This window comes from Oncorhynchus clarkii, chromosome 19 (assembly GCF_045791955.1).
Source record: "Oncorhynchus clarkii lewisi isolate Uvic-CL-2024 chromosome 19, UVic_Ocla_1.0, whole genome shotgun sequence".
In the NCBI taxonomy this organism is placed as follows: domain Eukaryota; kingdom Metazoa; phylum Chordata; class Actinopteri; order Salmoniformes; family Salmonidae; genus Oncorhynchus; species Oncorhynchus clarkii.
Window position 1 is genome coordinate 39,032,227 of NC_092165.1, and position 25,074 is coordinate 39,057,300.

At 44.3% G+C, this 25,074-nt stretch overlaps 2 protein-coding genes across 20 annotated transcripts in view; one reads left to right on the forward strand and one right to left on the reverse strand.

The window, feature by feature from the left end:
* The window catches only part of LOC139375163 (estrogen receptor beta-like), a 32,081-nt gene extending 24,652 nt beyond the window's left edge, over window positions 1-7,429 (forward strand). For all 6 annotated transcript variants that reach the window (XM_071116706.1, XM_071116702.1, XM_071116704.1 and 3 more), the window contains 6 exons: window positions 118-441; window positions 1,345-1,483; window positions 4,492-4,625; window positions 5,621-5,804; window positions 5,987-6,222; window positions 6,311-7,429. In XM_071116706.1, coding sequence (XP_070972807.1) covers window positions 118-441; window positions 1,345-1,483; window positions 4,492-4,625; window positions 5,621-5,804; window positions 5,987-6,222; window positions 6,311-6,366 — 1,073 coding nt within the window. In that variant the 3' untranslated portion in view covers window positions 6,367-7,429. The remainder of the gene's footprint in view (window positions 1-117; window positions 442-1,344; window positions 1,484-4,491; window positions 4,626-5,620; window positions 5,805-5,986; window positions 6,223-6,310) is intronic.
* Window positions 7,344-25,074, reverse strand: part of LOC139375161 (spectrin repeat containing, nuclear envelope 2b) — a 143,586-nt gene continuing 125,855 nt past the window's right edge. For 9 of the 14 annotated variants that reach the window (XM_071116699.1, XM_071116698.1, XM_071116687.1 and 6 more), the window contains 17 exons: window positions 22,950-23,112; window positions 22,097-22,284; window positions 21,814-21,964; window positions 20,880-21,062; window positions 20,006-20,143; window positions 19,674-19,868; window positions 17,554-17,860; window positions 17,321-17,389; window positions 16,682-16,818; window positions 16,411-16,534; window positions 16,016-16,227; window positions 15,660-15,860; window positions 10,184-10,312; window positions 9,703-9,909; window positions 9,443-9,517; window positions 9,140-9,189; window positions 8,494-8,901 (listed from right to left, as the gene is read on the reverse strand). In XM_071116699.1, the coding sequence (XP_070972800.1) occupies window positions 8,691-8,901; window positions 9,140-9,189; window positions 9,443-9,517; window positions 9,703-9,909; window positions 10,184-10,312; window positions 15,660-15,860; window positions 16,016-16,227; window positions 16,411-16,534; window positions 16,682-16,818; window positions 17,321-17,389; window positions 17,554-17,860; window positions 19,674-19,868; window positions 20,006-20,143; window positions 20,880-21,062; window positions 21,814-21,964; window positions 22,097-22,284; window positions 22,950-23,112 (2,740 nt within the window). In that variant the 3' untranslated portion in view covers window positions 8,494-8,690. Of the gene's footprint in view, window positions 8,902-9,139; window positions 9,190-9,442; window positions 9,518-9,702; window positions 9,910-10,183; window positions 10,313-15,659; window positions 15,861-16,015; window positions 16,228-16,410; window positions 16,535-16,681; window positions 16,819-17,320; window positions 17,390-17,553; window positions 17,861-19,673; window positions 19,869-20,005; window positions 20,144-20,879; window positions 21,063-21,813; window positions 21,965-22,096; window positions 22,285-22,949; window positions 23,113-25,074 lie in introns of all 14 variants that reach the window. The other 5 variants (XM_071116688.1, XM_071116696.1, XM_071116691.1 and 2 more) reach the window with 5 other exon arrangements.

Consider the following 25,074-nt stretch of genomic DNA (forward strand, 5'->3'; position numbering starts at 1 on the left):
TTGAAACCTAACCTTATGTGGTCAATAGAACATTTGGCAACAGATACTGTAAGCTTGTAGAGGTACAGTATCTTCAGGAGTGAAACCTCTCTGTTGCTTGTCTGTGTTGTTGTCCAGGTGTGAGGCGAGAGCGCTGCAGTTACCGGGGGGCGAGGCACCGGCGTGTACCTCAGGGGCGGGGGGCGTCAGGCGGGCTGGTGGGGGTAGGGACCAGGGCCCAGATGCGTCTGGAGGGGGGCTCCCACCCCCAGCTGGAGGTGCACCACTCGTCCCTGACCCCAGAACAGCTGATCTCCTGCATCATGGAAGCGGAGCCGCCAGAGATCTACCTGATGGAGGACCTGAAGAAGCCCTTCACTGAGGCCAGCATGATGATGTCACTTACCAACCTGGCCGACAAGGAGTTGGTCCTCATGATCAGCTGGGCCAAGAAGATCCCTGGTGAGACACATGGAGGGTGTGTGTGCCTGCCTGCCTGCTTGTGTGTCTCTGCCTGTGTGTTTGTCTGTCTTTGTCTGTCTGCAACATATGTGCAAGGCTGAGTTGGTGTCCCAGGTGAGATATGAGATAGGAGGTATATCTCCAAACAAAGAAAGACTAGCTGTCTGGCTGTAAACCCTTCGCACCCTACCCTTTAACTGTGTCCATTACTGTAGTAGTTGGCCCTTAGCCTTCTCTTTATGCCACATACAGTACTGCAGCCAGGCACACAGCTGTGTAGTCCTGTTGGACAGGATATCACACAGGCTATGAAGGGGTTACTACTCCTCTCCTCTCTATCCTGCTGGTGAGCATTGTTCCTTCCTCACTCAGGGTTTTAGAGGTGAGCCCAGCAGGTGCCCTCTCAGAGGAGATGGGACTGAGTTCACACACACACTCTTGTCTGAGATGGGGTTTAGGGGGTTTGGTGAAAGAAGGAGATGTGACAATTAGCTTGTATTGTCTGCTAAAAAGAAGAACAAGAACTCCACAGACTAGATATGCCTTGTGGATTTTTGTTTAATCATTGCATGCAAGGTGTCTCGGTATTTGGCTTTGTTCCAATGTCCATCCTTCAGTACTTGTACCAACAGACTGCTGGGAGCGTAGGGTGTCTCTAGTGTGTGAGGGCTCGACCATGCATTTAATCTGTCCTTTAATTAGTCACTCTAAAGTTAGGGGTCTTTTAGTTCTTTTTATGTTCTCTGGTTCCCAGACTCAGTCCTAGTAAAGCTATACAATAGCTACAGTGAACAATGAACACTCATTTCCCACACTTTCTTTTTGTGTGTGTGTGTGTGTGTGTGTGTGCGTGTGTGTGTGTGTGTGTATATGCACGCGAGCATGCACATTTGTGTACTACAGGCTTTGTAGAGCTAAGTCTGACGGACCAGGTGCACCTGTTGGAGTGTTGCTGGCTGGAGGTGCTGATGCTGGGTCTGATGTGGAGGTCTGTCGACCACCCTGGGAAACTCATATTCTCACCAGACCTAAAGCTCAACAGGTACAACTGCTTATGTTTTACCACTAAGCTTCAAAATACAGTATACCGGTATAAGATTAAATATCACATCTTTAAGTAAAGACATTTGACATACTGCACTTCCTGTCATATCTTGGTCAGTATTAAGTGCATCCTTTTTTATCTAGAAAAGACCAAACTGCAAAATAATCGTTTTTTACTATGTGTCCAGTTAAAAGCATGTGTTTTAATATGTAGGGTTGTGTTGGAAAGGCAGGCCTGGGGTTGCTCATTAGATTTCACCAATACGCCTGGAAAAGAACACTCACATTCTCAGTACCCTCTGGGGCCAGCATTATTCACTCTGTGTGTGCGTGGGTACTGATAAGAATGATCGTGTTACAGTGTGTTCTCCCTATAAATTGCTGAGGTTGACCTCTCATAAATCTATGAGCTATATGAAAATGCAATAATATCAGTGTTTTCTTCAAACGATTGGACAGAATATTTTCAAATTCCTGATTGATTAGTATTTTGAGGTTCTTAAGTTAAAATGTTGTGTTTTGTTTTGACTTTGAATTTAGGCCATATCAAAATCTTAATTTGCTGACAAAGCACCTTTTTGAATTGTTAGTAAACAAAAGGTTTGTGTCTCTAAATCACACATCCCATTTTGTTTGTCAGAATTATACATGTGTGTTGTAGCCTAAAAAACTTTAGCATTGGGGTTTGTTAAAACATTGAATGTTGGTTATTTAGCTGTATTTCTGGTTTTGGGTAAATCTGATCAGGCCAGAAGGTTAGAGGATTTATTGACCTTGAGAATGATCTCACCCCTGAGACTAAGATCCTGGATGTGTGAGTGCTTGTACTACTTGTCTATATGTGAGTGTGTGTGTGCCATTAACTTGTCTAAGGAGGTGTGTGTCTTTTGAATACAGATGTGTGCAGATGTGCTCCCATATTTATTTTCCTATCTTTGAGTTTACGTGTCTGAAGCCTTACAGCAGTGTATGTGAGTGTGTGTTTTGTTGTGTGGGTTGGTGTGGTTGAGTAGTGTTTCACCTTTTACACTACCACGGCGACTATCACTATAGGCTTAGCTAACCTTGGTGTGTTGCCATAACATGGGACTTATTGTTCAGTCCTCTGGCCATTGTGTGGCTTTGGCACTGTCTCTTGAGGCTGCCATGAAAAACACATTAAGTAGACAAATGGGTCAGCGTTTTGATTGGACTTTAATTTTCTCACACCCCTCAACAAATCTCTCAACATTAATTTAATTCATTTGTAGCACTCCATTACTAAGAGTTTTTATTACAGTATGTGGGTACCTACTGTTTTACAATATGAATAATGTGCAGTGCATTCGGAAAGTATTCAGACCCTTTGACTTTTTCCACACTTTATGTTACAGCCTTATTCTAAAATCGATTGTTTTTCCCCCCTCATCAATCTAATGACAAAGGAAAAAACAGGTTATTTTAATTTTTTTGCAAATGTATAAAACATAAAAAAAATAAAAAAACTGAAATCACATTTACATACCAACCCACACAACAAAACACACACTCACATACACTGCTGTAAGGCTTCAGACACGTAAACTCAAAGATAGGAAAATAAATATGGGAGCACCTTTGGCAGCGATTACAGCCTCGAGTCTTCTTGGGTATGACGCAACAAGCTTAGCACATGTATTTGGGGAGTTTCTCCCATTCTTGTCTGCAAATCCTCTCAAGCTCTGTCAGGTTGGATTGGGAGCGTCGCTGCACAGCTATTATCAGGTCTCTCCAGAGATGTTCGATCGGGTTCAAGTCCGGGCCACTCAAGGACATTCAGAGTCTTGTCCTGAAGCCAATCCTGCATTGTCTTGGTTGTGTGCTTAGGGTCGTTGTTCTGTTGGAAGGTGAACCTTCACCCCAGGCAGAGGTCCCGATCACTCCGGAGCAGGTTTTCATCAAGGATCTCTCTGTCCTTTGCTCCGTTCATCTTCCCTCATCCTGACTAATCTCACAGTCCCTGCTGATGAAAAAACATGTTTTTATTTATCTGTTATTTTACCAGGTAAGTTAACTGAGAACACATTCTCATTTGCAGCAACGACCTGGGGAATAGTTACAGGGGAGAGGAGGGGGATGAATGAGCCAATTGTAAACTGGGGATTATTAGGTGACCGTGATGGTTTGATGGCCAGATTGGGAATTTAGCCAGCACACCGGGGTTAACACCCCTACGATAAGTGCCATGGGATCTTTAATGACCGCAGAGAGTCAGGACACACATTTTAACGTCCCATTCGAAAGACAGCACCCTACACAGGCCAGTGTCCCCAATCACTGGCCTGGGGCATTGGGATATTTTTTAGACCAGAGGAAAGAGTGCCTCCTACTGGCCCTCCAACACCACTTCCAGCAGCATCTGGTCTCCCACCCAGGGACTGACCAGGACCAACCCTGCTTAGCTTCAGAAGCAAGCCAGAAGTGGTATGCAGGGTGGTATGCTGCTGGCCATTCTCACAGCATGATGCTGCCACCACCATGCTTCACCGTAAGGATGGTGCCAGGTTTCCTCCAGACGTGACGCTTGGCATTCAGGCCAAAGAGTTCAATCTTGGTTTAATCAGACCAGAGAATCTTGTTTCACATGGTCAGAGAGTCCTTTAGGTTCCTTTTGGCAAACCCCAAGTGGGCTGTTATGTGTTAACTGTGGGACCTTATATAGATGGGTGTGTGCCTTTCCAAATCATGTCCAATCAATTGAATTTACCACAAGTTGAGTCTCATAGCAAAGGGTCTGAATACTTATGAAAATAAGGTATTTGTTTTTTTGTGTTTTTTTTTAGAATAAATTAGCAAAAATATCTAAAACCTGTTTTCACTTTGTCATTATGGTGTATTGTGAGTAGATTGAGGGAAAACATAATTGAATTGATTTTAGAATAAGGCTGTAACGTAACAGAATGTGTAAAAGGTCAAAGGGTCTGAATACTTTCAGAAGGAACTATACTGTATGTATAATACATATCTTTCCCGCTGTGTGTTTTGTAGGGAAGAGGGAAACTGTGTGGAGGGCATTATGGAGATATTTGACATGCTGCTGGCAGCCACCTCTAGGTTCAGGGAGCTGAACCTTCAGAGGGAGGAGTACGTCTGTCTGAAAGCCATGATCCTCCTCAACTCCAGTAAGTCAAATAATTAGTACTTCTGTACTGTATGAGAGGTTGTGTATGTTTTGAGTGTGTGTTTGTCCCCAGTCAGAGACCTGGAGGTGAAAGCACCTTTAGGAGCTACTTTTGCAATTGGGCACATTTGCCATATTTCCATTGAGGATTTACACCAGTGTTTTACCCAAAAGACTCAGACTTTTCTGTTTCCATCTACACGGGCCGGGACACCCGTGTCTCATGGACCTGCTGTAACTTGGAGCCAAGGCAAGGCCCTGGGTACTTTTCAGCTTGCATTTTCATAACAATGGCTAACTGAATTTTAACCTCACAAAGCAACAGTCTTGAATGATGCAGATGTAATTAATTCTGCTCGCCACAAGTCTTTTTTTTATTGTCACACTCCTGATGAAAACCCAATAACACTATAGCTCACATTAACATTAAACACTGGCGGCCCACTAGTGTGGGGGGGTAAGTCTCAATGGAAAAGCACAAGTTGTTTTCCTCTCCCAGGGATCAAGGTGTCCTATCCCTATCAATGTTCACTCCAGGTTTCAGTGGGGTGACTGACTCCTCTGTCTGTCCTCACTGGGGTCAGAGCTCGGCCACCACATACACTGGCTCCCATCACTGCCGGACTCTGATTCTTTTCCAAAAACACTGGAAAAATACAAATTGTGCAACAGAAATCTAGTTTAGAAACTCAGAGCATAGGATTGCAGAATTGTTTTGTTGGACAGAAGTAAGATATGTCTCAATTCCTCAGGCCTACATTTTAATGTCTATTCATGTTTGGAATGTCTGATTTATGAAGGAGATGTTTGTAGGCTGAAGCATTTTCTCCCCACCAGTGCCATCTAGTGTTTCAAATACAAATGAATTATATGTTAAGTGATAGTAGGATTTTTTGTTTTATGGCGTTAAAGTAAGTGTGACAGGTGTATGTTTGCCAGTGATTCTGCTTCATGAATTAATAGTTACATAGGGTCTATGTTTGTATCCACCTGTAGACATCTGCTCTACCTCTCCGGAGAGGGCAGAAGATCTGGAGAGCAGGGGGAAGCTGCTGCGTCTGCTGGACTCAGTGACGGATGCCCTGGTGTGGGCCATCTCCAAACGAGGCCTGTCATTCCAGCAGCAGTCATCCCGCCTGGCCCACCTCCTCATGCTACTCTCACACATTCGCCACGTCAGGTAGACTACAGCTACAGCAATGTCTCACTAGCAGCAACAAGAGTCTACTGTGTCAGTGTCTGTTCAGTCAGTCACATAAAAGCACACCTGCAGATCTGTCCATTGTAATTTCAGTCAGCGACACTTTTTTGGATGTTTATCAAAACGACATTCCCATGCTGCTTCTCTCCACGTCTCCTTAGTAACAAAGGCATGCAGCACCTCTCTAGCATGAAGAAGAAGAATGTTGTGCTGCTCTATGACCTGCTCTTGGAAATGCTGGACGCCAACACAACCCACAGCAGCCGTATGTCCTCAACTCATGACCCCTCTAACAATGACCCCACAGAGCCCCCAGCAGCACCAGCTCCTGCTGTAGACACTCAGCTCCTGCTAACATTCCAAAACCCAGAGGAGAGCCAAACACTCGAGAGCATTAGTAAGTTAATGAAGTTGGGTTAGCCACTGAAGATGTAGAATGTATGTTCACCAATACTCCATGAATCATAATCCAATATGTTCTCCAGGTACATCCAGCCAGGGTGCTGGCCAGCCGAGAGAGGGGAGATGTGTACCTCAGTAAGAGGGACAGTGACAGGATACAGCGTGGGACATGGATGGAGACTGCCTGAGACTGTAAATCACCCCAAAGGGGTGAATGGACTGAAGGAGAGGACAGACTGGCACACTCTGGGACAGTGTACACCATTCCCAATAGGCTGACTGAGAGTAAAATCTCTTATAGACTGCAGAATGTGTCATTGTGAGGTAAATATTACAGTTGTATCCTTTCCGGATGTTTTTGGTCTATGGAAAAAAAAATGATTTGTAACAGTGAATTGACTGTATTTTTGGTGTAATTTCCTTGTATTAATGCAGTTGGTAATGTAGCTAGTAATGAGTACATCGTTTAACTTCTACCAGTCAAAATGTGTCTCCTTTTGATATATTTCTAAACTTTTTCACCTTTATCAGTGTCTGTGAACAATTCATACCATCCTACTGTAACTGGCTTACTTGGAAAATGGTGCATGAAGTCCATGCTGTGAACATGATTTATCAAACAGGACTATAGCAATGAGATGTGCATTTGACATTTCAGATTGTGGGTGTTCTTTGCCTCATACCACCAGGGCACACTGCTATTACAGTACAGTAACTGTAACTTTTCATGCTGGATGTGTGGAGGGGATGTTTTATGATGTACTCTGTAAAAACCTACATTTCAACCAGATGACTTTTGTGGCCTTTGATTTAAGATGACTGCTAGTCTCCATTCAAGTTTGTGTGAGCAATCAGAAGCCAAACAAAAACCAGCAACTGCTAGAAACTCACACACTTGTACTTATGCATCCTGATCATACCCTGTCCCTCCTGTAATGATTTGGTGCTTGTGCTGTTTCTGATGTTCAATGTCAAAGTCATGTTTGTATTGATAGAAAATCTACATACACAGAGCTTGTCATATTGAGGCATTTTAGCCCCAATGGAATTGCAACCAAACATCTTAAAAGCAACTGTAAAACGTGAATGTAGTTCTATTGACATAAGCACAGATTATGGCAAACAATGTTTATTGTCAAGTAAAAATGATTTCAAGCTATTCATCATCCATAAATAAGCATTAAAAAATGTATTCAACTGTACACCATTGTTTTCTTTGTTTCATTGTACTACAGAGCAGTACAAAGTGACTTGACTATGTACACTAATAATGAAACTAGGTAAATTAACTGTTCTCTGATCAGCTCCAGCTTGACTATTTTTTTTACACATGAGTAAGCCTTCTTTGTGAAGAAAGCCAAAGCATTCCTTCAACTGGTGTACAGTTGAAGGAAACCTTCTAGTCTATACGTACTCTTTGATTCTGCATGTACACCGCAACATTAATCGCTCACTGACTGGTCCAGGTTCATGTCACCTATATATTCATATACTGTAGTGTATTTACGGTATTCTACAGCTATGACAGCATCAGATTTTACTCACAATATTCAACCGCAGGAAAGAAAAGTGTAACAGAGCAGCTTCCAGATGGGTACATCCAAACATTTTTGATTTAGTTCTCCGGTGCTAAAACGATTTGTAAGCCGCACTCTATGTCCCCCATCAGCCCAGGGTGGCCCACAATCACACAAGGCCTCTGTGGGAGATAGGGTTACTCACTCACATATGCACACACACATTGTCAATAGTTTGCCATTATGTACAAATGCACTCAGACACACAAAATCATAAGTACACTAGTGTAAATAAAATATTTTTAAACAAAAACAGATTTTCTAAAGCACTGACTACAGCAAGGCATGTTTGCAGTTGATTCGCTACCATAATTCAGTGAAAATGACATATCACAGTGTACATGATTCTAAATCAAATAGACAAAAACAAAATTGTTTTCAGTCGATATGTACAAAAATGTGCTATCCACAATTGGTTGTCCGAAGTATAATGGTAGAAACAGTAATGATCAATATCCTCAGTACTCTGATCCTTTGGTAGCAACTGCAGTTTGCCGTTATTATGAGTATACAGTATCTGCAATGATAAAAACAAAGCTATCAAAATAACTTTAAATATTTTTTTGTATGTGGAAAACAACTCGATGGGGATAATAATCATCTTCACTACATATAAAAATGTTTACTTCAAACCAATGATATGGCTTATTTTCAGAGCCACATAACTTGATGAGCGATCAACATATATTAAATATAAATATGTATACATAAATACCTAAATTCAATTTTACTTTAGACAACTTTTTTAAAAAACATTTGGAGTGGAGAAACAGAACGCTTGGCTCCAGTCTCTGTTTTTCGGGGCAGTTTCCGACAGTGGTGGATGGGGACTTTAAAAGACGGGGGCAGGGGGGTGAGTGTTAGGGGAGTGGGTGTTGTTGCTGTCTCATGTGGGCGGGGGGCCGTTGGTGTAGCGCAGCATGGGGTAGAAGGAGCGGGCAAAGTTGTTGGACAGGGCACAGCTGTAGTCCTCTTCAGACAGAGGCACCAGGCAAGCCAGCACCAGCAGCAGCAGGAAGAGCAGGTGGAGGGGGAAGGCAGCACGCAGTACCCTGTAGAAGAATGGCCGAGCTGAGGAAGAGTCCCCCTTCTCCTCCCTGGCGATGGAGAGAAAGGCATTAGTACGGCTATGGACATTAGAGTCAAACGGATAAAAAAAGTTGTCTGAGGACAGTCACGGACACGGGCATAATCTTTCTCGGTAACATATTTACAGCAGTAGTCAAGCCCAAGCCCTGTTCCTATCACTCAGGTATTTTGTTTCTACATGTTAAATGAAAAGGGTGTAAAAGGTGTGAAAGTTGTGAGCGATCAGGCGTTTAGATTAGCACGTACTTTCTGCAGCCTGCGTCTTGGAGTCCTGCAGCTCTCATTCCAGCTTTCTCCTATACACATACACATCATACCATGCCGTTCGATCACATTCCAGTCAATGCAGCATAGCATTTCAAATAGATTCATAGTAAACATGCCAAAACATGCTAAATGTATTTTAATCTATGGTTATTACAGAATGTTCACTGTAAATAGCGTTGGAGGCTTGATTGAACCCAACAGTGAACAACCAGTAGCAGTCAGCCACTATTTGCATATACTCTGCATTAGAGCACCAGACTACATGCGTGAATGAAGGTGTACCTTCTGCAGCTGGAGTTGAGAGCTGAGCGATCCCGGAGCCACACTATCCATCTCAGAGCTGGTTGGACACGATTCCTGTGACACACACAGACGGTACACAAACAGTCACATCATCAGTCAGAGAGACAGACACACCAAACCTGTTGACACTACCAACAATAATAATAATAATAATACTGTCAATGACTGTACCACAGCACATAAACCCTATTCACAAAAAAAATGAATGATGGGGTCCTGATATTGCATAGGTAAATTACCCAATGTTGACGTACCAGCCTGCCTTGCAGGATGTGCAGGTCATTGGCCACCTGGCGCAGTAGGAGTCGGAGCTTGTTGCCGATAACGTGGACCTTCTCCTTTGCCTCGACGCTGTCCTCGGCCGTGGCCTCCAGGAGGAGCTGGGAGGAGATCTCCTGAAGGGAGGAGACCTGCCGCTGCCGCCCATGCAACTCTTCTTCCAGGGCCTGCAACAGAGCAGGGGGCACAAGAAAGACCAGGCCTCAGTCAGCACGCTCATACAGTAGGACAACTACAGTAACTATTACAACTTATAGGTCAGCTCTATCTTATAATCAAGCTTATTCTATTTCAAATTGCTCTGTGCACATAAAAGTAGGCCAGCTTGTAAACCTTTCTATGCCATGCTAGCAGCTATACTATATATTAGGAAATATTGTCCACTATGCTCTGTTATTTGATGCTAAATGTTTCTATGGGAGCTTGTACTCCCTTCCTCACCATGAGTGTGTCTCTGTGCTCCAGCAGGACAGAGTGCTGTGCAAACCGGTCATGGATGTTGACGGCGTAGTGTGTGCTCTCAGACCTGGCCAGCCACAGCAACATGGAGTGCAGCGTCTCATGGAACTCCTAAACAGATAGGTCAGAGGTCAATAGGACAAGGTTAGTCTTATCCATTGTTTTTTTTTAGGTGTGTCTTAAATTACATCCAATTCCCTACAAAGTGTGCTCCGTTTGACCTGAGCCATAGGATGTAGTGCCATGTTTGGTCTGGAATGTGAAGTCACGAGCTCTGACTAGTGGTGCCAAAAGCCCTGGTGTGTCCCAGAAAGCCTATGTAAATTACGATTGCCAGAACGGCCAAATAAAATGTTTTAGACACCCGTTTTGAGCTATAAATGTTTTTATTAAGGCCTCCTGGGTGGTGCAGTGGTTAAGGGCGCTGTACTGCAGCGCCAGCTCGGCCACCAGAGATTCTGGGTTCGCGCCCAGGCTTGTCGTAACCAGCCGTGACCGGGAGGTCCAGGTTAGGGAGGGTTTGGCCGGTAAGGATATCCTTGTCTCATTGCGCACCAGCGACTCCTGTGGTGGGCCGGGCGCAGTGCACGCTAATCAAAGTTGCCAGGTGCACGGTGTTTCCTCCGACACATTGGTGCGGCTGGTTTCCTGGTTGGATGGCGCTGTGTTAAGAAGCAGTGCGGCTTGGTTTGGTTGTGTATCGGAGGACGCATGACTTTCAACCTTCGTCTCTCCCGAGCCCGTACGGGAGTTGTAGCGATGAGACAAGATAGTAGCTACTAACAATTGGATACCACGAAATTGGGGAGAAAAAGGGGTAAATTCAACAACAACAAAAAAATTAAAAATGTGTTTATTATGATCAAGTTTGATCCTCACAGTGAATTGTTTTAAAGTTCGCTGCAAATCGAGATATTTAATTGAATAGTGATCAATTATGACTGCTATAGTAGTCATATTACATATTTATATTACATACATATACATATACATATTACATATATCAGGTATATTTCTCTGGCCACCCCCAAAACCAATTCTTCCTTTGGCCGCCTCTCCTTCCAGTTCTCTCCTGCCAATGACTGGAACGAACCTGAAATCTGAAACTGGAAACACTTATCTCCCTCACTAGCTTTAAGCACCAGCTGTCAGAGCACTGCACCTGTACATAGCCCATCTATTATTTAGCCCAAACAACTACCTCTCCCCCTACTGTATTTATTTATTTTTGCTCCTTTGCACCCCATTATTTATATTTCTACCTTGCACATTTGTCCACTGCAAATCTACCATTCCAGTGTTTAACTTGCTACATTGTATTTACTTCGCCACCTGGGCCTTTTTTTTATCTCACCTCATTTGCTCACATTGTATATAGACTTATTTTTCTACTGTATTATTGACTGTATGTTTGTTTTACTCCATGTGTAACTCTGTTGTTGTATGTGTCGAACTGCTTTGCTTTATCTTGGCCAGGTCGTAATTGTAAATGAGAACTTGTTCTCAACTTGCCTACCTGGTTAAATAAAGGTGAAATATATATATATATATATATATTTTTTTAAACAGTGAGCTCCAAACGTATTGGGACAGTGACAAATATTTTGTTGTTTTGGCTCTGTACTCCAGCACTTTGAAATGATACAATGACTATGAGGTTAAAGTGCAGACTGTCAGCTTTCATTTGAGGGTATTTTCATCTATATCGGGTAAACCGTCTAGAAATTACAGCTCTTTTTTTGTACATAGTCATCCCATTTTAGGGGACCAAAAGTATTGGGACAAATTCACTTATAGGTGTATTAAAGTAGTCAAAAGTGTAGTATTTGGTCCCATATTCCTAGCATGCAGTGATTACATCAAGCTTGTGACTCTACAAACTTGTTGGATGCATTTGCTGTTTGATTTGATTGTGTTTCAGATGCTTTTGTGACAAATTTTGGAGTCACTTTTATAGTAAATAACAATAGAATGTTTCTAAACACTTCTACATTAATGTGGATGCTACCATGATTACAGATAGTCCTGAATGAATCATGAATAATTATCAGTGAGAAAGTTGCAGAGGTATAAATATCATACCCCCACAAGCATTTCGCAACACCCGCAATAACATCTGCTATGACCAATAAAATTTGATTTGATATACAGTACCAGACAAAAGTTTGGACATACCTACTATTTCAAGGGTTTTTCTTTATTTTAAATATTTTCTACATTGTATAATAATAGTGAAGACATCAACACTATGACATAACACATACGTAATCATGTAATAACCCCCAAAAATGTAATCTAAACATATTTTATATTTTTTATTCTTCAGCCACCCTTTGCCTTGATGACAGCTTTGCACACTCTTGGCATTCTCTCAACCAGCTTCATGAGAAATGCTTTTCCAACAGTCTTGAAGGAGTTCCCACAAGAGGGCCGCCATTGTTCCTGTTCCCAAGAAAGCTAAGGTAACTGAGCTAAACAACTAAAAGTATCACTCACTTCCGTCATCATGAAGTGCTTTGAGAGACTGGTCAAGGATCATATCACCTCCACCCTACCTGACACCCTAGACCCACTTTGCTAACCGCCCCAATAGGTCCACAGATGACGCAATCGCAATCACACTGCCCTAACCCATCTGGACAATAGAAATACCTATGTAAGAATGCTGTTCATGGATTGTAGCTCAGCATTTAACACCATACTCATCATTAAGACCCTGGTTCTCGATCCTGCGCTGTGCAACTGGGTCCAGGACTTATTTAAGGGACGCCCCCAGGTGGTGAGGGTAGGAAACAACATCTCCACCCCGCTGATCCTCAACACTGGGGACCCACAAAGGTGCGTTCCTAGCCCTCTCCTGTACTCCCTGTTCACCCATGACTGCATGGCCATGGACGCCTCCAACTCAATCATCAAGTTTGCAGACGACACTACAGTGGTAGGCTTGATTACCAACAATGACGAGACAGCCTAAAGGGAGGAGGTGAGGGCCCTCAGAGTGTGGTGTCAGGAAGGTGGAAAGCATGGTCGGAACTAGAAGCGCAAGCATTTCGCTACACTCGCATTAACATCTGCTAACCATGTGTATGTGACCAATAACATTTGATTTGATTTGACATGTGCTGAGCACTTGTTGGCTGCTTTTCCTTCACTCTGCTGTCCAACTCATCTCAAACCATCTCAATTGGGTTGAGGTCAAATGCTTGTGGAGGCCAGGTCATCTGATCCAGCACTCCATTCCTCTCTTTGGTCAAATAGCCATTGCACATCCTGGAGGTGTGTTTTGGGTCATTGTCCTTTTGAAAAACAAATGACAGCCCCACTTAGCACAAACCAGATGGGATGCCGTATCACTGCAGAATGCTGTGGTAGCCATGTTGGTTAAGTGTGCCTTGAATTGTAAATAATTCTCTGACACTGTCACCAGAAAAGCACCCCCACATCCTCGCACCTCCTCCTCCGTGCTTCAAGGTGGGAACCACACATGTGGAGATCATCCGTTCACCTACTCTGCGTCTCATAAAGACACAGCGGTTGGAACCAAAAATCTTATATCAGACCAAAGGACAGATTTCCACCGGTCTAATGTTCATTGCTCGTGTTTCTTGGCCCAAGAAAGTCTCTTCCTCTTATTGGTGTCCTTTAGTAGTGGTTTCCTTGCAGCAATTTGACCATGAAGGCCTGATTCACTTAGTCTCCTCTGAACAGTTGATGTTAATATGTGTCTGTTATTTTGGGCTGCAATCTGAGGTGCAATTAACTCTAATGAACTTATCCTCTGCAGCAGAGGTAACTCTGGGTCTTCCTTTCCTGTGGCGGTCCTCATAAAAGCCAGTTTCATCATAGTGCTTGTTGTTTTATGCGACTGTATTTGAAGAAACTTTCAAAGTTCTTGAAATTTTCCGGGTTGACTGACATTCATGTCTTAAAGTAATGATGGACTGTCATTTCTCTGCTTATTTGAGCCGTTTTTGCCATAATATGGATTTGGTCTTTTACCTAATAGGGCTATCTTCTGTATACCACCCATACCTTGTCACAACACAACTGTTTGACTCAAACGCATTAAGAAGGAAAGAAATTCTACAAATTAACTTTTAACAAGGCACACCAGTTAATTGAAATGCATTCCAGGTGACTACCTCATGAAGCTGGTTGAGAGAATGCCAAGAATGTGCAAAGCTGTCATCGAGGCAAAGGTTGACTACTTTGAAGAATCTCGAATATAAAATATATTTAGATTTGTTTAACACTTTTTTGGTTACTACATGATTACATATGTGTTATTTCATAGTGTTGATGTCTTCACTATTATTCTATCTCAATACTTTTGGAGCTCACTGTACATGTGTCGTCATTTGTAGTTCTGACAGAAATCAATCACAGGCAACGAGGAGGCTCCCTGTTGAATTTCTCAGGCAAGATGAAAACAACTACATCGACCATGATCCTTTGCTAGTTACGGCCACTTTCACCACAATCGTTAGCGATTTTTTTTGGTGCTATTCAGCCACAGATAGAAAGAGTAACCCAGACTCGTCACAGGGGCTATAAAGCTGAAGCATTCGTTTAGAACATTTTCTCACCACCAAATATGGTAGTGAGAGGAAGTCCAGCTGCGGGTAGTGGGAGAGGATAGAACTGGGTCAACATTCTGCCAATTCTCTCATCGATGAAACATCTGATCTCAATATGTTTTTCTGTTCCCAAAACTAGAATATTTTATAAACAAAATTTTATAGACTTGATGCTTTGCCAAAGTAAAAAAAAAAGCATTGTTTAAAAGGAGTGCAGGGTCGAATTGCATGCTAAAATGCGCCAATAATTGTATTTATTTATTTATTTCACCTTTAATTAACCAGGTAGGCCAGTTGAGAACAAGTTCTCATTTACAACTGCGACCTGGCCAAGATAAAGCAAGGCAGTGCGACACAAACAACAACACAGAGTTACACATGGAATAAACAAATTTACAGGCAATAACACAATAGGTAAGATTAGGGAGGCAAGGCAATAAAATAGGCCATAGTGGCGAAGTAATTACAATTTAGCAATTAAACACTGGAGTGATGGATGTGCAGAAGATGAATGTGCAAGTAGAGATACTGTGGTGCAAAGGAGCAAAAAATAAATAAATAACAATATGGGGATGAGGTAGTTAGGATCTTGCTAGCTCGTGCTTGGCTTTGCCCACCACCTTGCTTGTTATGCCCACTATGCTTAATTTGCTAGCAGTGTAAACGACAGGTTAGTTATAAATATATTTGATTCAGCCACCTTCAACAATATGGCGTGCTTCAAATACTTCATGCTCCATTAGGAGTATTCCATAGAAATATGTGGATGACGTCAGAACTATCTACTGATTTTCATTTCTATATGCGTAGTGTACTATGGGGAATACGGTATCATTTGAGATTTGACCTCAGAGTGTATTGTATCGAGTTGTTTCCCTCACCTGGCACTGCATGAGTGCGCTCTGCAGTCGTTCTTCCCAGCTCTCCAGGCCGACGCAGGCCTGTGTCCAGCTGTGATTGGCTGTCCTCAGGCCCTCCTGCAGCTCCTGCAGCTCAGCGCTGTCCCCACACTGGAAGTCCTGACCACTCAGGTTGATGGAGATCATCAGAGACTTGTAGCTGTTGAACGTCTTCTGCATCTCCTGGACAGAGAACAGGAAAATTGTGTTTCTTGTTTGTCCATAAATCAAATAATGATTCACATTCATCTCTTTTACTAATGAAATAACAATCCCTAGTTTTTGTCTATTGTTGCCCCACTGGCATCACAGGAGATGTGTCATACTTGGGCCCTCACCTTGAGTCTCCTGATGTTGCCCTCCATGTCTCGGATGCTGGTAGCCGGGGCCAGCCTCTGCAGCCTCTCTAGCTCTGGCAGCACATGGCCCAGCCAGGAAGTGATCTCATTGAGGTCAGAGTTCAGCTTCTGCCACTGCTGCAGGTCCTGTTTGATGCACAGCTCGTCACTGAGGGCCTGGGCCTGCAACAGCTCCCAGCGTTCGATCACACCTGCACGACAACAGGTCACAATGGTTATAAAGGCCATTGTGGCAGATGTAAAGCCTAGTCCCAAATCTCTTTGTGCTGTCTTTCCAAACTTTGCAACAAATCTGGGACCAGGCTAGCAGATATAGATATAGCAGACAGAATATAAATGGCTGTAGATCAGTGTGTGTTATCAATGACACCTACCAGTCTGTTTGTCTGCGGTGGTTAACGTGGTGAGGCCTTGGTCCTCCAGCTCCTCATCATTCAAGATCAGTTTGACCCTCTTCACACTGTCGATACTGCCACTGCACTCTGACATCAGCTTGACCTGGCCCACGAACACCGACATGCCAATGTCACTACCTATCAGCACTATCATCAACTAACAGTTATGTCTTTATCCAATGATGTTACTGTATATACAGTTTCATTTGTGTGTTTTGAGAAATAACAGGCAGACAGTATGGTGACTTACATAGCCCTGCTGGTGAAAGGGGGTGCTGGTGATGTGGGTGGGAGAGGAGCCCAGGCCCAGGATGATGTCCCTGGGAACATGTTTCCTCTCCTGTGGCTCAGGGGAGTGCCAGCTGGGGGGGTCTGTCACCGACTTCACTGGGATGGGGAACAAGAGGAGGAAGCAAGTCAGACTAGGGCAAGATAGTTCTAGGTTCACTGAGTGGTCATGGGCAGTTGGGCTCCCCTGTGGCCACTTTGAGATTCACTTATGCTGAAAACACAGATTTTCTTTTTTAACCAAATGTACATGCACACTCGACCAAAGGAGATGCCATGAGAATGCCGTGACAACTGACTACATGCAGCAGAACACTCAGTAATCAAATAGTGAATCTACAAATACCATCAATAAAATCCAGTGATGTACTGTATAATCATGCAGTGGTGTGTATGAAGATATACAGATGCAGGTGGTTAGGGTCAAGTCATGGTCAAGGCCTGTGGTGGGACAGTGTTATTAACATCCAATAATGTACAAAACCAATCTGTAGGCCTGTATGTCCAGGGGAAGGGGGATAGCAGAGCTGAGAAGGGGGGGGGGGGGGGGGCGTCATAACCACACAGCAGCATAACCACACATGCAGGACACAGTGCCTACCCGAGACTGCTCTCAATGCTTTGGCAGTTGCCTTAACAAAGGACTCTGAGCTCTCAGTGATTTCTACATCTGCAACAAAAGAAGGGTATCAATAGGTACTTTTCTCTTGGACCACTATGGATAGAATGGCTCTCTTCAGCACACTCTTCTTCATTCGTGTTCATTCACCTGGTAACAAAGACTGAGACAAAGCCAGGTACAAGAGACTAGAGAAGTCTATCAGTGGTCATTACCTGACATGGCGCTATAGTAGGTAGCATCCTCCTCATCCTCATGGGATGAAGATCCCCCCACATCCACAGTGTGGTCCCACTCCAGGGGGATAGAGTCCACGCTGACCGGGGTCTCTCGCCCCGAACACTCCAGAGGGGGGGCCAAGAGACGGCACCCGGCCTGTCGTCCCAATAACTCGCCCGTCACTCGGGACTCATCCTCTTCCTTTTCCTCTTCATCTTCCTCCCCCCAGGAACTTCCAGCCAGCTCCGCTGAGTCCTCCAGATCTGTGTCGCGGTCAGACAGGTCCCGCTCCTCCTCCAGAACCTGAGGGAGAAAGAGGTAGGGATACCAACCTTCAGTCATACTGTGTAGATGCATAGCATTTCCAATTATACTTTCCTAAAAAGCATCTTGTTTGTAAGTGTAATTGTCCAGGAATGAAATGGATTCATATCCACAGTTTCACAGACTGGAGTTACAGTGCCTTGCGAAAGTATTCGGCCCCCTTGAACTTTGCGACCTTTTGCCACATTTCAGGCTTCAAACATAAAGATATAAAACTGTATTTTTTTGTGAACAAGTGGGACACAATCATGAAGTGGAACGACATTTATTGGATATTTCAAACTTTTTTAACAATTCAAAAACTGAAAAATTGGGCGTGCAAAATTATTCAGCCCCTTTACTTTCAGTGCAGCAAACTCTCTCCAGAAGTTCAGTGAGGATCTCTGAATGATCCAATGTTGACCTAAATGACTAATGATGATAAATACAATCCACCTGTGTGTAATCAAGTCTCCGTATAAATGCACCTGCACTGTGATAGTCTCAGAGGTCCGTTAAAAGCGCAGAGAGCATCATGAAGAACAAGGAACACACCAGGCAGGTCCGGGATACTGTTGTGAAGAAGTTTAAAGCCGGATTTGGATACAAAAAGATTTCCTAAGCTTTAAACAAGGAGCACTGTGCAAGCGATAATATTGAAATGGAAGGAGTATCAGACCACTGCAAATCTACCAAGACCTGGCCGTCCCTCTAAACTTTCAGCTCATACAAGGAGAAGACTGATCAGAAATGCAGCCAAGAGGCCCATGATCACTCTGGATGAACTGCAGAGATCTACAGCTGAGGTGGGAGACTCTGTCCATAGGACAACAATCAGTCGTGTATTGCACAAATCTGGCCTTTATGGAAGAGTGGCAAGAAGAAAGCCATTTCTTAAAGATATCCATAAAAAGTGTAGTTTAAAGTTTGCCACAAGCCACCTGGGAGACACACCAAACATGTGGAAGAAGGTGCTCTGGTCAGATGAAACCAAAATTGAACTTTTTGGCAACAATGCAAAACGTTATGTTTGGCGTAAAAGCAACACAGCTGAACACACCATCCCCACTGTCAACCATGGTGGTGGCAGCATCATGGTTTGGGCCTGCTTTTCTTCAGCAGGGACAGGGAAGATGGTTAAAATTGATGGGAAGATGGATGGAGCCAAATACAGGACCTCCATCAGAAAACCTGATGGAGTCTGCAAAAGACCTGAGACTGGGACGGAGATTTGTCTTCCAACAAGACAATGATCCAAAACATTCAAAAATAAACATATCCAGGTGTTAGAATGGCCAAGTCAAAGTCCAGACCTGAATCCAATCGAGAATCTGTGGAAAGAACTGAAAACTGCTGTTCACAAATGCTCTCCATCCAACCTCACTGAGCTCAAGCTGTTTTGCAAGGAGGAATGGGAAAAAATGTCAGTCTCTCGATGTGCAAAACTGATAGAGACATACCCCAAGCGACTTACAGCTGTAATCGCAGCAAAAGGTGGCGCTACAAAGTATTAACTTAAGGGGGCTGAATAATTTTGCACGCCCAATTTTCCAGTTTTTGATTTGTTAAAAAAGTTTGAAATATCCAATAAATGTCGTTCCACTTCATGATTGTGTCCCACTTGTTGTTGATTCTTCACAAAAAAATACAGTTGTATATCTTTATGTTTGAAGCCTGAAATGTGGCAAAAGGTCGCAAAGTTCAAGGGGGCCGAATACTTTCGCAAGGCACTGTATATGACTATTTGACTGTTAAATGAGGTGAGGTAGAGTGTGTCATAGTGTTGCGGTGAAAAGAGATGCAGCCCACTGACCGGGCGTCTGTTGATGAGGCGGTGGTGGAAGCGGGCCACCCTGCCAAACACCTCCTGGCAGTAGGAGTGCAGCTCCTCCAGCTCATCCTCTATCAGCACGGCGTCCAGAGGAGCACTCTTCTGGATCAGGTTCTCCCCAAACACGATCAGAGCATCGATCTTATTGGTGTTCAGAGTGATCTCCTGCTGGAAGCCCTGAAGGAGGGGAGACCAGAGAGAGAGAGATCAGCTATCAACCCGCCAGCCAAACATTAAGCATAAACACATCGTATCAATAGAGGAAAAGGAAAGGAAGATGGATAGACTATAGTGGCCAGTGGGAGTCAACGTACATTGAGCTGCCTCATCTTGTCCTCGATGTCGCTCTCTGAGAAGTGCTCAACGTTGGTTAGCTGCAGGTCCATCTCAGTGAGCCAGACCAGGATACCCTCCCGTGTGCCCTCAAAGTCTTCCCTCTGAGAGGTAAAGTGCTGCAGGGGACAACCGAATAAAATATTAACATTCAGACATTTAGTAGAGATTTAGTGGATCACTTAAATTGAGTGATTTGTAAAACCAGCACTAATCAGCATAGGAAATAACAGTGCATTGTTATTTCAAAATCAGAAATCATCAGCATTGATATTGAACTAGATTGAAAGCAAGTTCATTCAATCTAATGTGGAATAACGGATTTATTCTTGGCAAAGGAGAAAGTATATTCATAGCATATATGGAAATGTCCTATAGAGAGAGAATTTAGCTGCTCTGTCCAGGCAATGTGGGGAAGGGGCAGAGGGCGACAGAAGTGAAGGTCCCTAATCAGATGCTTCTTTTAAAAAAGATCCTCCATCTGGCTCCAACCACATGCCACAATGTTAACAGCTGCTTGGCAACATGACTGTCCTTGCTTTTTCACCATCAGAGAGGTGACCTAAATACAGCAGGCTTAGTGCTGATGCTGAGCTAACGCATCACTCAGATCACTACTCACATCTACACTCAGAACCTAAAATAGCACACTGGTGACCTTACACATCAGCACTATAAGATAGGGCGTGTTTTTACGTGACTCTTGAATAACCCCAATCTGTTCACATTCCCATTCTGACTTGACCTTACCCACCAGAATTTCAGATGTTGACCTTAGGGTAACTGATTCAGTGAGGAAATATTGATAACTCCTCTCACCCTTAACCCCTATCCCCTGACATCTGACCCTCTCACCTTGAGTCTACGGAGAATGGCGGCCACCCTCTTCTGCAGGCTGTCCCAGCGCTGGTTGCCCTCGTGAACCATGACCTTGAGTTTGCTGGAGGCGTCAGTGCGGTTCTCTCTGGCCAGACGGCGATACTGCTTGTTGACCAGCTCCAGCTGGGTCAGCCTCTCATGGACCTGCCTCTGGAAAGCCTGGGGGTGGAATCAGGGGGTAGGGGGGCAGGGAGATAGGTCTGGGTTAAGACTGACATCAAATATATTTTAAGAGTGATATTGGATTGATGTTGAATGGAGAAACACATTGTGTTCTGCACTCTAGAGTCGAAGAATAGATGAAAAACATGGCAGCGCTTCCCGGTGAATACATGTAATCAACGCCAACATTGATTCCTCTATTCGATATAGTTCAACAATTACATGCACGATTATGCCAATTAAATGTTCAATATCAACCATGGTCAATCTGGAGGCAAAAGAAACGCACACCTGTTTAGGCGAAGTGCTGGCTAGCAGAGTAGAACACTTGAAAAATTAAAGGAGAGCCGCACACTCTAGGAGCTCAGATGGAATCATTTAATAACCAATGTTTCGACAGCCAAGCTGTCTTCATCAGGTTGTAACATCATTTCAGCCATGGAAACATACTGGAAGAGCAAGACAATCATATTTGGTAAATAATAGTGTCGTACAGCTACTCTGGTTGCTCTCAAGAAAAAGAGAGGGCTTCAGCAGAGCCCAGATTAACCAGGCTAATCTCTGTTAGTAATCCACACAAACACGGAAGGCCGAAGGTTAATTGTCTCTCGTCACCACATGAGAACCTGACTACTCATAAACAGAATGAATACTCTGACCAAAAGCTTTCTCAAAAGTTCAGTGGCAGACATGTCGAGAACATTTTGGTGTGAGGGTTCATAGGTCATCAATGGGTGTTTTTGCTGACCTCAAACTTCTTGAGTTCCTCCTTGGCGCTGGTGTAGAGGACATCCGCCGAGACAGGGTTGGCCGCGGTGCGCTCAGCTGTCCTCAGCCAGTCCTCAAAGCGGGAGTAGTCATCCAGGAGCTTACACCACAGTCGCCATGTTTCCTCAATCCTAAAAGGAAGAGGTTGTAGAAAGAATTTATAAGCTATATACGAGGGGCTTACCTTTTTGACAGTCGTTCATCTGTGTCTGTGTTTGTGTGCATGTGTACTGTATGTGTGTATGTGTGAGTTCATGCCTCACCTCATCCTCCTCTCCATGGACATGGCACAGATGTTCCTCCAGCGACGGTCCAAGCTGCGGGTGGTCTGTTGGATGGAGTCGTTCTCTGTGTCGCTCCCGCAGGCATCAGCATCGTGGAGAAGAACATCACAGAGAGTCAGAACTGACGCTACGCCCTCCGTGTGCTGCTCAATGTCCCGCTGCAAATCCTGCATACAGACACAGGAAGATAGAGTCAACTGTTTAGATACACCTGAGTAACACCCATTGCTTTTGAAGTGAGTCCTCAACCTCCACAACACATCTCCTGTCAGAACAATAGAATCTTTCAGAAGCTGCGGTTTGTTCTATGGAATCTGGCGTTGCCCTGGCCAAACCTGGAGGCCTGGAGAGCACAGCAATGTAAGTGTCATTTCCAAATGCATCTGAGTGTTCCCTCACTCCCTGTAATGACCAGAATAGCCCTTTCTCAGGAGCCACAGGAGACTGTTTTTCCCTCTCTATGAAGCACGGCTCCATTACACTGTTCCCAAAGAACATGTGTAGGAAGCGGGAAGCAGGACTATTAAGGCTAAAGTCCATTTCCACCTGCATTCTTAGCTCTCGGAAACCTACAGTAGCTTCATTACAGCACATCTCCCCCCACTGGTGTGATAGCATGTCTCCTGCTCTCTGTAACCCGCTGGGACCCCAATACAGCATACCACATTCAAAAGTGTCAAAAAATATATTTCACTCTACATTCCTCCCCTCAGCTTTCTGACCCACAGAGACTATGTAAACTAAACATATTCAGTTAATGTTAAACAGCCTGTACTGAATGGTGTTTGTGGTTAGTGTGTGGGGTGTCTGACACCTGTCCCCTAGTACCCACCTGCTGCTCAGCCAGCTTCCTCTGGATCTCATCACTGTGGCAGACGCTGTAGACCACGGGCTTGGCCAGCTCGGCCTCGATCCGTGACAGCCACGTCCGCAGGTTGCTCATGTTCTTATCCAGCTGCTGCACTGTCACCAGAGTCTCCTTTAGCTTCCTCACCCTGGGGAGTCAATCTAATCAGTTAGTCAGTCAATCAATAAATAAATAGACCAATCAAATCAGTGAAATCAGGAAGTTTCTTCATCCTTCATCCATCCATCCAGTTTGTCACCAGTGGCACAATTCTTCACCTATTTACTATCCCTCCCAAGCAATGACATTGAAACCAGATACACTGTAACTGCCTAAATAATGGAAACATTTGAGTAAACAAGAGATACAAAGTATATTGAAAGCAGGTGCTTCCACACAGGTGTTAACATCCCATCAATCTTTAGGGTCATGTATAAAAATACTGGGCAGGCCACCAGAGCTCAACCCAATCGACTGCTTATGGGAGATTCGGTTGCGGTGCCTGAGACAGCACTTTCCACCACCATCAACAAAACACCAAATGACGGATTTTTCATGGAAGAATGATGTCACATCCCTCCAATAGAGTTTTGACACTTGTTAAATCTTGGCCTACAAAAGGGGGGCCGCCAGCTGCCCATCCCTACATTAGAGCATGACCTATATCAGCACGGTCCTCTGAATGACGTCTGCCAAAAATGTAGAGCACTACACTGCGATTTCATTTCCACTGGTCAATGACCTAAATCAGTGCGTTCCTCTGCAGGAGGTGACACAATGCATGAAGAGCATTCCACTGTCATGTGACCCGCCACTGAGCATTCCACTGGAATCTCCCACAAACAAACCTGTGCATGTCTACTACTACACAGCTTGACCACTGGCTGCTCTCATTATACGGTCCAGAGAGATATCCACTTACTCCCTCAGCTATGAGACACCACCATTGTAATGCAAGGTGCCCGACCGGTGCTTGTAACCTGACTAGCAAACCAGAGATCTGATGCAACACAAGAGAAAAACCAGAAACATGCTGCTATCAGGCTTGCTCATAACTGTTGTCATTCCACCCGCATAGACAAGGTACAGACTCCAATTCTAAACTGATCTGCTGAGAACGAGCAACAGAGCGAGAGAGAGGAAGAAAGACAGACATACAGTGTTGTTGTGTGTCTATTTTTGGCTGAGTAATTGTGTTCATCACTGAGGCATCCAGAGAATACTGCTGCAGGCTGTGGTGGATTAAGGTTCTGTGTACCTGAGGATGATGCCTGGTAGTGGAGGAGAGACTGAATTAATAACATGCATCATACTGAGAGAGACTGGAGCTACGGACAACTCTGTCTGAACATGAATGGCAAATAAACATACACTGACACCATGCAAAAATACACAATGAGCCAGCCTTGTGTTAGCCATCACGCTGAGTCTGAATGGCAAAAGCTGCGGCTGTGGCTGCTACTTGCATGCAGTGACAAAGCACAGCCCATCCCCCCTCATTCTTGCTCTCTATCTCTCCCTCTCCCTCTCTCTCTCTCTCTCTCTCACAGACACAACACAACACCCTTTTCCGCTCCTCTTTAACCCAGCCACCTATTGAGTCCCATGCTTGCTGTGTGTAGGGGCGTGAGGGCTGGGGGATTAGGGAGAGAAAGGTACTTACGGCTGGGCTAGTGAGGAGGCTACTCCACGGCGGTTCACCCGTTAGCAAGCGCTTCCCCCCGCTCTGCCTGCCTCATACTCTCTGCAGTCAGCCTGTCCCCTCCCCCCTCCCTCAGCCTCAGCCACGCTGGACCAGACTAGATCAGCACCTCTCCTCAGCAATATGCACGGGCACAGGGAAATGTACTTACATATCACACACACACACACACACACACACAGACACACTAGTAAGTACTTTATTCCTTTATAAAAAAAAGTATCTGTTTATGTTGCACAGACAAGATACCACCGTACTGGCTCTGTAATTGGCTGTAGATGGGAGCATCTGCCAAAACAACTCATTATACACCTACATCCAGTAAGTTATGAGCTAGGCCTCCAGCTGGCAGGGCAGCAGCCATTGTTCAAGGTGTCAGTGGACTGTGGGAGTGGGCTGATGGGGGGG